The sequence below is a fragment of the Oryza sativa genome, chromosome 2 (genome assembly GCF_034140825.1).
Source record: "Oryza sativa Japonica Group chromosome 2, ASM3414082v1".
NCBI lineage: Eukaryota > Viridiplantae > Streptophyta > Magnoliopsida > Poales > Poaceae > Oryza > Oryza sativa.
In genome coordinates this window covers 24,236,305-24,250,444 of record NC_089036.1, presented here as the reverse complement: position 1 = coordinate 24,250,444, position 14,140 = coordinate 24,236,305, and the positions used below count along the sequence as shown (strand labels likewise).

General features: G+C 44.4%; 3 protein-coding genes across 3 annotated transcripts; 2 read left to right on the top strand and 1 right to left on the bottom strand.

Annotated features, from left to right (window-relative positions):
* The first annotated feature begins 458 nt into the window (after positions 1–458).
* LOC9272185 (probable calcium-binding protein CML17) lies at positions 459–1,291 on the top strand. The gene has a single exon (NM_001428249.1). The coding sequence runs from the start codon at positions 569–571 to the stop codon at positions 1,061–1,063; it is 495 nt and encodes a 164-aa protein (NP_001415178.1). The 5' UTR covers positions 459–568; the 3' UTR covers positions 1,064–1,291.
* A 647-nt stretch (positions 1,292–1,938) lies between these two features.
* Positions 1,939–7,216, top strand: LOC9271157 (tRNA (guanine(37)-N1)-methyltransferase). The gene is made up of 11 exons (XM_015771046.3): positions 1,939–2,119; positions 2,267–2,364; positions 2,726–2,830; positions 3,127–3,189; positions 3,287–3,360; positions 3,845–4,364; positions 4,457–4,543; positions 4,688–4,834; positions 6,065–6,171; positions 6,286–6,360; positions 6,689–7,216. The coding sequence occupies exons 1-11, from the start codon at positions 2,016–2,018 to the stop codon at positions 6,770–6,772; spliced, it is 1,464 nt and encodes a 487-aa protein (XP_015626532.1). The 5' UTR covers positions 1,939–2,015; the 3' UTR covers positions 6,773–7,216.
* A 188-nt stretch (positions 7,217–7,404) lies between these two features.
* On the bottom strand, positions 7,405–8,644 carry LOC4329923 (B-box zinc finger protein 25). Its single transcript, XM_015771047.3, has 2 exons — positions 7,997–8,644; positions 7,405–7,892 (listed from the first exon to the last, which is right to left on the bottom strand). Exons 1-2 carry the CDS (start codon positions 8,516–8,518, stop codon positions 7,599–7,601), a joined length of 816 nt encoding a protein of 271 aa, XP_015626533.1. The 5' UTR covers positions 8,519–8,644; the 3' UTR covers positions 7,405–7,598.
* Between the last annotated feature and the right edge of the window lie 5,496 nt (positions 8,645–14,140).

The following is a 14,140-nucleotide window of genomic DNA, read 5'->3' as shown; positions in this document are numbered from 1 at the left end:
ATGGGCCAAAATGAAGAACATTTAAATTTAGAAAGATTTTGAAGTTTTTTCATCGAAGTTAATGTTTCAGTCTTTGCTTTTAGATTATTAATAATACGTATATAAAAATTTTATTTACAAATTACTTCTTGTTTACAAATATGCCGAGCTCCGAATAGCTAGAGACGATCCCTCAAAAAGAAAAAAAAATTATAGCCAGAGACGAACATACAAGCTGGACGCATTTCTTCACCACGGAGTTGATTTGATCGATCCACAGCATTTTCAGCGGAATATCGCATGAAAATGGCGTTTTTTTGGCAACACAATCTTGAAATGCTCGAAGCCACTATGTCCTCCACCAATCGCTCGGCACCACCCAATGGCGGGCAGCCACCACGCATGCACCCACCTCCTCACCTTTGCAATGCCCATAAGAGGAGGCCAGCCTTCACGCCTTCCTCCGCCATCCCACCACCACCACCACCGCGGCCTCCGACGCCTCCCTCCCACACGCTCCCCTGTGGCCGTACGTGCAGCCGGCTGCACCACCAGCTAGCGGCGGCGGGCGCCGGCCGGCGGCGAGGGGATGGCGTGCGACCAGCAGGCGGAGCTCCGGCGGGTGTTCGAGCTGTTCGACCGTGACGGCGACGGCCGGATCACCCGGGAGGAGCTGACGGAGTCGCTGGAGAGGCTCGGGATGCCCGTGCACAGGGAGGAGCTCGCCGCCACCATCGCCCGCATCGACGCCAACGGCGACGGGTGCGTCGACATGGACGAGTTCACCCAGCTGTACGAGACCGTCATGCGCGTCGACGGCGGCGGCGGCGGCGGCGGCGGCGCCTGCGACGTGGATGAGGCGAGCATGCGCGAGGCGTTCGACGTGTTCGACCGGAACGGCGACGGGTTCATCACCGTGGACGAGCTGGGCGCCGTGCTGGCGTCGCTGGGGATCAAGCAGGGCCGGACGGCGGAGGACTGCGGCCGCATGATCGGCCAGGTCGACAGGGACGGCGACGGCCGCGTCGACTTCCTCGAGTTCAAGCAGATGATGCGCGGCGGCGCGTTCGCCACGCTCCGGTGATCGGCGGCGTCATCCACGCGAGCGTCGTTGTATCGTCTATATACCCAACGTACGGTCGATTGTTTGTTTTAACATAGCTTGTGCATGACAGTTTGTATGAGTGTACTACGATCCACACACGCGATCGAATTTCGCAGAAAATGTATTGTGATCATAAGCTGATAAGTTTCGGAGGTGGTAAAAGCATAAAGCAGCCGCTATAATTAAGAAATTTAATTTGATTTCCTGATGTGCATTTTCAATTACGTACTGTTTGATCCACGGCAGGCCTGCAAGCTTATTGCGCATAGTTTTCACGTATGACCCAAAATGGAAAAATGATGTTCCTGGCAGAAAACTGATAATCTATTACATGAACAAAAAAACGAGATGGAAAAAGTTAATGAGACCGTCTCTAAAAAAACTACCGCAAATTTTTTGAGTGAAAAATTTCGAATTTAACATAGTATAATTAAAGTGCAATTACATTTGTAATTGTACTGAAACTATAACTATGATGATATAACTTATATATAACTATGATTTGGTTAGCTAACACCCGCAATCTCGCGGTGTGGAGGTTAGGAGTTCGACTCCTTGCATATGACCTGAATCTCTGATGGCCACAGTATCACATGAAAAAAAAATCACGCATTACATTTTTCATCACTGTTTTAAAATTCGACTTAATTATTTTCAAATTTAAGCAAAATTATTTTCAAATTTAAGTATGTTTCTCAAAATCCAAATTAATTATTTCCAAACTCCATGTGCAATCCAATGTTTTGGGCCTGACAAGGCCGCGCAGGGAAGCCTCCTCAGCCGGCCCATTAACAATTCACACCCTCGACGACGGTTTGCCCTCTCTCCCGAGCCCGGGACTCCGGCCGCCACGTGCGTCCACCTCCCCGGCGGCGCCAAAACCCTAGGCAAGGAGGAGAGCAGCGAAGGGAGGGGAGAGTCAGAGTCCACCATGGAGAAGCTTGACGAGAGCAAGTTCGAGCAGCGGCTGCAGCTCTGGGCGCTCCGCATCCCCCGCGAGCTCGCCTCCGCCGTCACCCGCCTGCTCCGCTCCGGGTAACTCCTCTCTCGCTGGTCGACGAATCCACGATCCAATCCATTCAAGAAACGGAGAGCATAGCCCTAGGATTGTTTGATGCTATTAGTAGGAGCGAGGGGTAGTGCTGAGAGCTGAGCTGAGCTTGTCTTCCCCCCTGTTTCTAGGTACCTACTGGACAAGCCGCGGGTGAAGCCAGTCGTGGAGGATCCCGAGAGCGACAAGAACCGGCTCGTCGTGTTGTCGGAGAAGATCCAGAACCCCGGTATGCTTTTCCCTCTGCTCTAAAATTTGCACCAAATCGCTCGACTTTGCAAAGTAGAGCTTGTCAATTGGACCTCCTGTATGTATGTTTTTCAGGCTGTGTTTGTTCTTGGTAGCCTGTTCTTATCTGGAATTGTGAATTAGAACTAAGCAAATATTGTGAGTTGCTGTAAATATTTGAATGCCGTCACCAATACTTGATTGAGTCTAGTTAGATCCATTTGGTTGCTCATGTCTTGAGTACCATAGTTTACCATGCTTGCTTAGCGCCTTTTGATCGAAAGAAAACTTCTCTGTTTTAGTGTTTCTAATCTGTTTCGCCTCTGTTGAAAGAATGCTTACGCCTGGTTTTTGGAATACAGACCTGTCTGATATTGAGGAGAAGGTTTACGATTCACTGAAGCAAATTTGCAACATTGATGTTGTACCTTACAGTTTGACCCTTGGTTATTCTTACTGGAGTGCAGGTCGGTTTACCATCTAATTCTCTAAGATCTTATTTCTGTTCTTTTGTTGCAGTGTGTTACTTAGGCACATTCAATCATGTTTTCTTTATGTTATTTCTTGTGCAAAGTAGTAGATGGCAAATTGGTCTTCCAAATCAAGGACTTCTTTTCAAAAGTTCCAGTTTTCTAGTTGTGAATGCTACTAATATTCTCTTCTTCATTTGTGTAGGAATGTAGGATTCCATATTGTTAAAGCTATTTTGATGTGTAGTGCTGAATTTCATTTGTTGGGTTTTCATCCCTTTTATTTCCTGTAGATCATATTCTGAAGCAGATCTTGCCTGCTGGAGTGGAGGTACCCTCTTCTTTTGAAACAATTGTTAAGTATACTAACTTCGACAGTGCTTCCTTTCTGTTGTCCCTTTCCATTTTTTGGTGGAACCTTGTTACTAATAGTAATTTTTATGGTACATGCAGGCCATGTTGCACATCTGAACATACCTGATGACTTGCTTCCATACAAAGATGTCATAGCAAAGGTCATCTATGATGTAAGGATATCTTCTCGAGTAACTTGCTCAATTCCTGATTCATCCTTTCTAAGTACACTTAATATGATCAAAGCACATGTTCATGAACATGAAGCATATCTACAATTTGTTTCTGAATGTAAAACAGTAAGGGGCTTTAGCAACTCTGATTATAGAGAGCAACCACAAATTTACATTTAGCATGTGGCTTCATGCACAAAAGAAAGATTCTGCCCATGATTTTACTATTGTAATGTTCCTAAATGTCTGTCTTGATTGTCTTGTTTTCATCCTGTGAGCAGAGAACCATTCAACTGTCACATGGAAATAGCTAAAATAGAATTGCAACCCATGATGTGTAAGCAGGAGGCACTGTAAAAAAACAATAGACACATCTAGCTATTCACTGTTTGTTCTCTAAAGCAGCAGGATTATTCATAACTGGCAAGAATACTATGTTTGTTCCCATTATTCAGATAAAATATTTTTACATGGTTATATGCAGAAAAATTATCCAAGGATTCAGACTGTGGTAAATAAAGTTGGGACCATTACAAACGAGTTTCGAGTTCCGCAGTTTGAAATCTTAGCAGGGAAAAACGATATGGTAACTGAAGTAAAACAATATGGCGCTACATTTAAACTTGATTATGGATTAGTCTACTGGAATTCGAGGCTTGAGCATGAACACATCAGATTGGTTTCCCTTTTCAAGAAAGGAGATGTTATATGTGACATGTTTGCTGGTATTGGCCCATTTTCGATTCCAGCTGCACAGAAAGGATGTATTGTATATGCAAATGATTTAAATCCAGACAGTGTTCGTTATCTAAGAACAAATGCACAGATTAACAAGGTGGACGATTATATATTTACATATAACATGGATGCCAGAGTGTTCATGCAAAATTTATTGGAAGTGCCTTGTTCAGAAAATAAGTCAGACTCTCAAGTTGCTGCTAATTGTTCTAGTGAAGACATTGACCCTGCTAATGAAAGTTCGACTTCAAATGGAAATCATAGTGGTATTTTTCTTTCTCTCCTCCTACATATTGCTTTGTTGCAGATTCGTTCTTCATACACATGATGAAGCTATCCACTTCCTGAACTCATGTAGATGTTCAAGAGAGCTGCCATAAGGATATAAATGACTCATCCATGATAAGCACTGCGACAAAAAGGCGTCAAGAAAGCTCAAATGGAGGTAATTACGTCATTTATTATGTCTTTAGGAATCTTGCAACTCCTATGTCTGTCAATCTACTAAGTTAATAACAACTGTGATAAGCATGAAGATTTTACCTATTATGTTACTTGTAGTAGAGTTACACTTTTACCTCTCCTATAGGTGATGGGTACTGCCAAGAAGATGCTAGTCATACAAAGAAGAGGAACAACAAAAGAGTAAAAGGCTCAGGACCACCACCTGTCAAGCCATGGGAACACTTTGACCATGTCGTAATGAATTTACCTGCTTCTGCTCTGCAGTTTCTTGGTAATGTTTTTGTACTTTTATCCTCTCCATCAAGCTTTTCTGTTACATTCTAATGATCACATTATGTGCTGGGCAATTTGTTGGGTTACATGACATGCTCACAAGCCATGTTAGTAGTAGACCATTGATAACATTTCTATACTCAAGACAGCAGTGTTGTCCTTTTTGTTCTTTTGCTAAAAACACTAGAACTGAATCTTCTTCACAGATACATTTTGATTGCTCAATGAAGTCCAAAACTTAACCACAGATCCTTCATCTGTTTGCAATAAATTTCTGCAATACTAAAATGATTTAGATTAACCAATGATAGGCAATTGTAGGCACTAGGCAAGTGACAGCAGGGCATAAGCATATGGGATCTGTCATGCACAAATAATTATCTTTGAATTTTAAATTTGTAACAAAAATGACCATCCTATGAAAAGCCACACAAATAGAGGTGAAATTTTCTTAGAAAGCAGACATTCATAAACCATGCAGTGGCGGAATACTGTTGAAGCGGGAAGGTTTCTTTTCTTGTGAATTGTGAAGACCATTCCAGATTCAATGGAATAAGTAACTGTGGATAAGTATCATACTTGGATGCATGTATTGCAAGTTGCCAAGTTTGTTCCTAGGATTTCTACAGTCTGCATGGAATGCTAATTTTGTGGCATTTATACGACATTTTGTGGCCTAAGTACGTGCAGTATCAATCTCTAGTTCATCCATGAGACCATGACTATATGTTCTTCTCAGACCCTCTGTTGGTTTTGAATTTGTTATATGATGGGGAATGCTATTTCACCAATTTAGGCCCACATTCTTCCACTGATCTGAAACCTCTTTCTCCAAATTTTCAAACGACCAATTTGAATTGCAAAATTTTGCATGCCTGTATTTGTTTGTCAACATGACATTCACTTTCGCCTTCAAGGTCATTGTTCTGTGTCAAAATACATCATTCATTTCAATCCACTGGCAATTCAAGATTTGTCTGCTGATGGGGGAGTTCTCTTTTCTACATAAAGTACCTTTCGTTTGTGTTTTAATTTTTATAAACTCTGCATAACTTGCCACGTGGGCCTGGCTCATTCATAGCCATAACATGTGTCTGTAAGTTCCAAACATGTAGTTGCACTCTTGTATTTGTTTGATGCATTTGATTCTCATGTTACTAAGTATTGAACTGTTACAGTTTCTCTTTGAGTCTTTGTTCTAGTCCATAATTGTAGATCTGCTGTGCAGATTGTTTCAGTGGTCTTGTCCAAAAGAAATACTGGACCGGACCATTACCTTGGATCCACTGTTATTGTTTCATCCGTTCAAGTGAATCTGAAGAATTGATATTATCCGTAAGTCCATACCTCTTTGGCTGTTTCTCAACATGAGATAAATCGCTTTTATATGCTCTTATATATTTTGCGAGGCATTTCCAGTTTGTTTTAATGGCCCATTTCCCCTTTCAGGAAGCACAAAATAAATTGAATGCGAAGATAGCAGAGCCCATATTCCATAGGGTTCGTGATGTTGCACCTAACAAGGTATCCTCTGTCTCATATAATAAGACTAAGATTCATGTTTATTGTCTGCAAGATTACATGCACAAATTTCTTTATTTTGTTGATCTTAGGATACAGAAATCTTTTTCATTTGTTTGAGAGCACAATGTATGGCCCACCGCCCATAATATTTTCCTAGCAGAAACTGTCTCTTGGTGAATGGTCTTTAAGAACTTTGTGGTTAGCCACCAATAATAGTTTTTCTAGTTTTCCTGCATAATCTGGGAAAGTAACTAAGCAATGGATATTTTTTTATGTTTGTTGCTAGTTCTTGTGACACCTAATATATTGTGTTTTATATTTCTTGCAGGCTATGTTCTGTTTAAGTTTTCAGCTACCTAGCGAATGTCTCAAGGATGAAACTGAAGATCACATACAATCAGTTGACTGTTAGCCTCTTCTATACAGTACTCTTGAAGTTGTATTAGTTTTGCCTGCAGTTTTGGAGGTTCTATAAAAGAAATGGCGATCATCCGATGTCTCCTGCCAAGATGGAACCCAGTTGCATCTCATGGTGAAGGGGAATCAATGCGATATTTTTGTAGACTTTAAGGTGCTTTGCATGGTTGAAATCAATTCGGAGCCCTATCCGATTCAGAAATCTGCTGCCGTAGGTTTGCATATCTGGTTGCAGGGCTTTTCATGTCTGCGCTGCTTCTGGATTCCAATGCCTTATCAGTTTTTTCTAGAGTGTGGGTGGAGTTCATGTAAAACGGGAAAGGATAGTAGTTCGGAAAATTATACTGTCCATTTATCGTTGTTCTCTGTATTTTTAGTTCCAGATTAATCCTATTGTTTACATCAATCTCATGGCCGTTTGCCAGTGTATTTATGTTCAGCCCATTTTCCCTTGTGCTTGCTAATTACCTCTGTTCCAAAATAAGTTAATCTAGCATGGAATCTGATAACTTATTTGAGGCGGTATACAGGCTGGTGTTTGCCTTTCAGTCTTCTTTCTGTACTGGTAATCTCTTTCTGTACTGGTAATCTCGGAAGATTAAACATAAGAGCAGAGCCTGGAGCTCATTTTCAGAAAAACTTATATCAGATTGATCACTGATGGCATGGGACGGAAGCAGAGTGGCTCAAATATGTCACAGTTGAGCAGGACTAACGTTAAACACAAAAGCTAGCATACAAGCAGAAAACACAAGGACATGGCAAAACCCAAGAACACAGGAGGAGGATCTTCTCCTCTGGAACGAACTCCTCTTCAAGATTCAACCAAGATCAGGGACGATGAGGTAATCCTCCTCGTCGTCGGGGAGCTCGACGCGGGCCTTCTTGCTCTGGCGGAAGCCGGTGGCCGCGGTGAAGGCGGCGGCGGCGGTCCTGGTCGGCGGCCTGTAGTACGCCACGTCGTTGGCCGCCTGCGAAGCGAAGAGCTCGGGGACCTCCGCCGTCGTCCGGCCGGCGGCGGCGCCGCCCTTGGGCGCCTGGTTGTGGAACAGGTCGATGTCGGCGAACCACTCCAGCTCCTGGAACCCGAGCGGCGGCGACGACTCCTTCTGCAGCTGCAGTATAATCACAAGGCGTGGTTGCGCCATGAGAATTGAGAAAGAGGGAACCCAAAGCATGGCATGGTGGTTTGATGGTTTCAGTTTGTGTAGGTGCTTGCCTTGTCGCCGGTCTCGTAGTCGGAGAACTGGAGGAGCTCGTCGACGGCCCAGCCCTGCGGCAGGAACTGCGGCGAGGGCGTGTCGACGGCGACGGTCGGGGCCGGCTGCTGATGATGGTGATGATGCTCGGAGGAGCCCATGGGCGGGGCGTGGTGGTCGGAGTCATGGGCGTCGCTGCCGCCGTCGCAGGGCGAGGCGGAGGCGAAGCCGACGCGGATGCCGGTGGCGAGGTAGCGCTGGTGGTTGCCGGAGAGCGTGCCGGGGACGTGGATGGGCTCGTCGCAGTCGCGGCAGAAGAGCGCGCGGTCCTCCACGCAGAAGATGAACGCCGCCTTCTCCTGGCACACGTCGCAGCGCGGGAGCCTCGCCGAGAGCGCCTCCAGCGGCAGCCGCTGGTGCTTCCCGGCCAGCTTGTTCGCCGCGTGCACCTCCACGTCGCACGCCGCGCACAGCGCCGCCTCGTCCGCGCAGCACACCACCGCCGCCGCCGCGCTCTCGCACGCGTCGCACTGGATCTTCATCTCCTCCTCCTCCTCCCCAACCAAGAACACAACTCAAGAACAAGATAAGACAGCCGCAAAGGTGTGGCTGCGCAGCTGCGTGCTGCGCGTCGGCAATGGAAAACGAGCGGCAGAAGAAGGGGATCCAGAAGCGCGGCTCGGCTAGTGGCGCATATAAACCCGTGGCGCGAGGGAGCACGCAACCGCGCGGGGCGCGAGCAATCAACCAACCAACCAAGCGAGCGAGCAGCGCGCGAAACTTGTGGTGGAGAAGAACTTGTGGACGCGAGCGCGCGGCGGTGGACTACTACTAGTCTGCGCAAGTCGCAACTCGCAACGGCTTTTTTTGCCGCGATCGCGCAGCTGCGAAGATTTTGATCTCGATCTCTGCTGACTCGACTGGCCGATACAAGAAGAATGGAGTAGATTAGTAAGATTCACGATAAAAAATAATGGAAGCTTATGGCTGGCTGTAGCTCGTGCAGGGCGCACAGGGGTCGCAGCCTAAGCATGGCCACCCATTCGCGTGCATGCAAAATTAATCAAATCAGATCAAATCAGATTGGCAATGTACTCGGTGTTGGTGTGCATACTTTGCATGTTGCATCGGTTTCTTTAATCTAGGAGTAAAATGCGCTCTAGCGATTAAATTAGTTGTGAATTTGTGATCGACGTTTTTGCATTGTTTTTTTAATATAGGGGGAGTATCATACTGTAGGGATTAGATTAGTACGTGATCGATATTTCTATTTCGGGTGGCTATGACTTACTGAGGAACTAGTAGTGGAAAATTCCTTCAACTTGAACCGAGTGCATGATGCAACTGTAGTTGGTGGTGGACTGGTCTGTGACTCTGTGGTAAGTACGTTTAGGAGGATTGCAGTTGGGGCGATAAACCAAGCTGGGGTGATTTAGGTTGGTGCTGGGTCATTATTGCAAGGATTATCGGTCAGATTGGCGGTGTCCCTGTCGTGATAAATGATCAAGTTTCTGGCTTTTTTAAGCCTCCGCTGAAAAAATTATGAGGTTGTTTCTTTTTCGTCTTGTTATTTTTGTGTAAGCGTATAGTATATCAGTTTGTCAGCTATTCTGCATTCTTTGCCGACATGGGATACTGTTAGTGATCTGTTCCTCAAACCACAGTTGCTATTGTTAGGTTGTGGACACGATCCTTCTAATCTCCAACGCTGTAGTATTACTGTATGCAACTCAACGCTGTAGTATTACTGCATGCAACTGTACATGTACACTAGTACAAATTCCCAGTGGACCATTGCTTGGCTAGCTATCACGCATCTGTTCTCTAAGCAGCAACTTGTTAAGATATAAAGCACGCTCGTGACCACGAAAAAAGCCCCCTCTTTTCCTGCCAAAAAGCCCCTCTAATCACATCATCAAGACATCAACCCTGCCGGCCGCCAAGTTGCTTTCAGTAAGTTTCAGCGTTTGTGGCTGTGGATGATCGAGTTCCTTCGGGGAGGGAGAGATCGAGATCGAATAATAATCCCTTACAACTCCTTATCCCTTTAATTAACAACGTCAATATGTTGAACCGGTTGTAGTCCTTTCGTTCTAAAATATAAGAACTTAAAATCGGATAAGACATTTTCTATTACTACCAACTTGGATACTTGGATAGATAGACTATCAAGATTCATAGTACTAGAAAATTTTCCATTCAATCTTAGGTCATTATAGTTTGGAGATAGCAGCGTACGGCTCCAGCTACGCCCACCGCCGTTTGGCCTATTCTATTTGGAAATTGCTACATACGATTGGTGTGTACGACTTGCATCCGACCAGTACTTACCCGCTCCTTGCTCTAGCCCATATGGAGAGTAGCTGGCTCGTACTCCCTCCGTCCCAAAAAAAGACAAACTCCAGTTTCCGTGTCCAATGTTTGACTGTCCGTCTTATTTGAAAAAATTATGAAAAAAATTAAAAAAATAAGTCACGCATAAAGTATTAATCATGTTTTATCATCTAACAACAATGAAAATACTAATTATAAAAAAAATTCATATAAGACGGACAGTCAAACATTGGCACGAGAATCCACGGTTTGCTTTTTTTTGGGACGGAGGGAATATGAAGTAAATTGATTGCAGATACGACAGGGTCGGATAGGGGTTGAATAATAGGGTCGGATGTATAGCAGTACTCATTCTATTTTGCAAATTTCTGCATGTGATGTGAGGCAGGCAGCTCAACTTGGCAGACGACCGTGGTGAAAAATCCGACCAGTGTTTAGACTTGTGTCACTGTACAGTTGGCTTGGATTATTGCAATGCAAAGCCTCGTCTTTTCAAGTATAAATCAGCCCGGCCATCACGGCATCAATCACCCAGCTAGCGCCAATAGGATTAGTTTCGGAAAAAAAGAACCCAGCACAGCACCAATCATTCAGAGATCATATCATTAAATAAGAAGAGGAAAAAAAAGATCGAGAGCCAACGCCAGCCACACGTACACTGCCTGGTAGTAGTACAGTGCATGCACCAAGCTGACACAGCTCGCTGCTGTGGCAGGCGCAGCAACAGGGAGTAGCGCTAGTGGCAATGGCAAAGGCCGAAACGGGCCGGGGAGACGACACGGTCACGAGCTCCGCATTCAATTTGCCGACGACGACGACGCGCGACGACGTACGAGACGCGACCGCTGAGCCGCCGTGCGCCACTAGCTCGCCCGATCCCCTCTCCCTCTCCTGTCTCGCCGCCTCCTCGTCGCCGCCGCCGCCGGGTTTGCCTCTTGGGCGCTGGGCCTGATCACGAGCAGGCGCAGGTGCATGCACGCCTCCTGTCGCGTCGCGAGTCTCGAGGCCGCGATCCGCCTGAACCGGCAGGTCAGGCAGGCGGCTCCGCTCGCTCGCTCGTGGCCGTGGACGCACGGCGAGTCCGCTTTCGCTGCGTTTGCAGCGCATTCATGTGCAGAGGTCGACATGGGTTTAGGCTGGGACGAAGAGACAATGTCGACATGGCTTGTGGCTTGGGTTTTTTTTTGGCTGTTTGGATAATACGGGGGCCATGGAAAAAGTGCTGGGGCATTTTGCTGTTGTGTGTACTGTGCAGCGTGAATTGGATGGCTTGTTAAATTTTTGACGTGGAATGCGGAGTCTCTTTTCTTCTTCGGTCGGGACGGGGCCTTTCATCGATCGTTCACTTTTCTATGTTCCTAGACGGGGTTGCAATTGCATGTCAATGTTTCGCACGGCTGATAAATTTGTGGATGACAAATTTAGCGCAGGTCAGCTGAGCCATCAGGTGGAGTAGGCATGTAGCCTAGCTAGCGGGAGTAATCGTCCAAGAAAACGTACGTGAGAGATGAGCGAGAGTACCACATTCACTTTCCAAGATCGTTTATCTAGTGTACGTGTCATATTGAGACACGGTTCAAAAGCAAGAGCACACGTAAGCTATCTATCTGGAGTACTGTAAGCTATGGTCAAACTATCATAACCCCGAATGTTTCATTAAGTGATCGAAGGATATTAGAGATCGACATTCATATTTGGTTTGAGTATTATCTTGCCATTGTCCAAGTATGTGGACTGTGGTAAACCATCCGAAAAGTACCAGTTATAACCAAGTGTGTTACAGGTAGTATGCACTTATGCAAAATTAGGCAAAAAATAGGTTAGGTGAGATTTAAGTTCTCATTGGTTGCTCATATTCTCTAATAAGTCAACATGACTAATTAGGGAATAAAAATTAATTTACAGGTAAAACTTTTATATATGTGTTATTATCACTTAAAAGTCAATGTAAAAAAATACGTTGAAAATATCTTAAAATCCACTTCAAAATTAAATTTAAAAATTCAAACTTTGATATATTTTTTTGGCTTATTAGGGTAACCAATGGGGCTCAAGGAGGTATAATAATTTTAAGGATAAATTTAAGATCTAATTGTTCGAACGCTAACTTTACCACAAGTTAATTTGTCAAAAGTGTGGCAACAAATTATTCATAGGTGTAGCAAAATTTAGCTACAAAATCCTATCTTTCTATAAAGTTAGCCTACTACATCCTAAGGCTCAATATGTAAAGATGCAACATCATCCACTAACATTTACTACATCTCAAATCTCATGCAAGCATGCTAATTTATTAATTTTTAGAGCTTTAAAATGCAAGCATGTGAATTAAATTATCATCCCACATAATTCACATAATATTTTAATATATCTCTCCATCACCTTTTATAATATCCTATATGCCTATAGTTCATCCTCACTTAAATTTTATAGCTTTAAAAAATCCAAGCATGTTAAATCATCATTCCACATAATTCTCAAAATATTTCAATATATCTCTCCATCATTTTGTATAATATCTATATACCTATACAATTTATTCTTATTTAGTTAATGTTATTTCTCTCTTCTCTCATTAAGCCATATCACCTCAATTGCTTCTATCCCTCAAATGATTAATCTATGGTTGGAATTATCTCTCACATTTTCTTCTCTTATAAAGCCACATCATATTACTTTTAAATTTGGGTCATCATTCTATATACTGTTTAAATTATGATAAACTACATCAACTTATGCAAGTTTCTATCATCTAGCTATCTTACACATTATTTCTATTTTTTATTAGGGAAAATTGGAACCATGCCATTATCATATCAATCTCCCACAGCTACGCGCGGGGTTTCACCTAGTTAGCATATAATATGTGAGCCAACAATTAACTGAATTGTGGCTAGTGTTTGTTAGGCAAGTTCAACCAAACGCTAGCATAACAAAGGGTAGCGCACGTAACATGTGGCGTGGCAAACCGTGACAGTGAACCGAATCTCATTTGAATGGGATGATTCTTAATGGAGTTTCTCAGAAATTACAAAGATTTAAATGAAAATCATGTATAAAATTTTATGCCATACAAATAAGTAGATGTTAAAGTTTGAAGCACCACATTAACGCTGAGTTCGATAAAACTTTTTGGCTAGCCTAATCACCAATGTTCTAAATCTCCGGCTAAGCCTCTTAACGGTTGTGCTCTCCAACAGCTAAGAGCGGCTATAGCGGGTTATAGCTACAACTAAGGTATTTAGCAGTTTTAAAAAATATTAGGGGAAAAATAAAAAAACTTATAGAATTTGGGCTAAAATTTGACATGTGACTCACTATTTGATTGCACATGTTGCTGCTCGAGGTGCCGTAGGAGCCGCCACCGTCGCCGCTTGGGGGCTGGACCGTAGAAGCCACTGCAGCCACTTGGGGGCAGGACCACTGGAGCTGCCGCCATCACCACTTGGGGCAAGACTACGTTGGAGTTGCCGCCATCACCACTTGGGGCAAGACTACGTTGGAGCAGCTGCCGCCGCCGCCGCTTGGGGGCAAGAGAGTAGGAGCCGCCGCTGCCACCGCCAGTCACCACTGCTGGGGGTAGGAGCCACCATCACCGGGAGAGCACAATTCTGGAGTTGAGACTAAAGAGGAGCCTCGCACGAGTAGGGGGACTAGGGAGTGTGGGGGATTTAGGGTTTGGTTTTGAGCTGAATTTCGTGGACCACGATGCCAAAAGCCCATTTTCGCGGGCCATCGCTAAATGCTGTATCTATTTTCTGTTAGTTTAGCGGCTATCTCCGGCTAAGCACAACTATTAGCGCCCAATAAATCTTAGTGTCAAAACTGAA

Coding starts and splice junctions, on each gene's coding strand:
- LOC9272185 (NM_001428249.1), top strand. CDS start 569: ATGGCGTGCGACCAGCAGGCGGAGCTCCGGCGGGTGTTCGAGCTGTTC.
- LOC9271157 (XM_015771046.3), top strand. CDS start 2,016: ATGGAGAAGCTTGACGAGAGCAAGTTCGAGCAGCGGCTGCAGCTCTGG. Junction 2,120..2,266: donor ACCCGCCTGCTCCGCTCCGG/GTAACTCCTCTC, acceptor CCCTGTTTCTAG/GTACCTACTGGACAAGCCGC. Junction 3,190..3,286: donor CTCTTCTTTTGAAACAATTG/TTAAGTATACTA, acceptor TGGTACATGCAG/GCCATGTTGCACATCTGAAC.
- LOC4329923 (XM_015771047.3), bottom strand. CDS start 8,518: ATGAAGATCCAGTGCGACGCGTGCGAGAGCGCGGCGGCGGCGGTGGTG. Junction 7,893..7,996: donor ACTACGAGACCGGCGACAAG/GCAAGCACCTAC, acceptor ATTATACTGCAG/CTGCAGAAGGAGTCGTCGCC.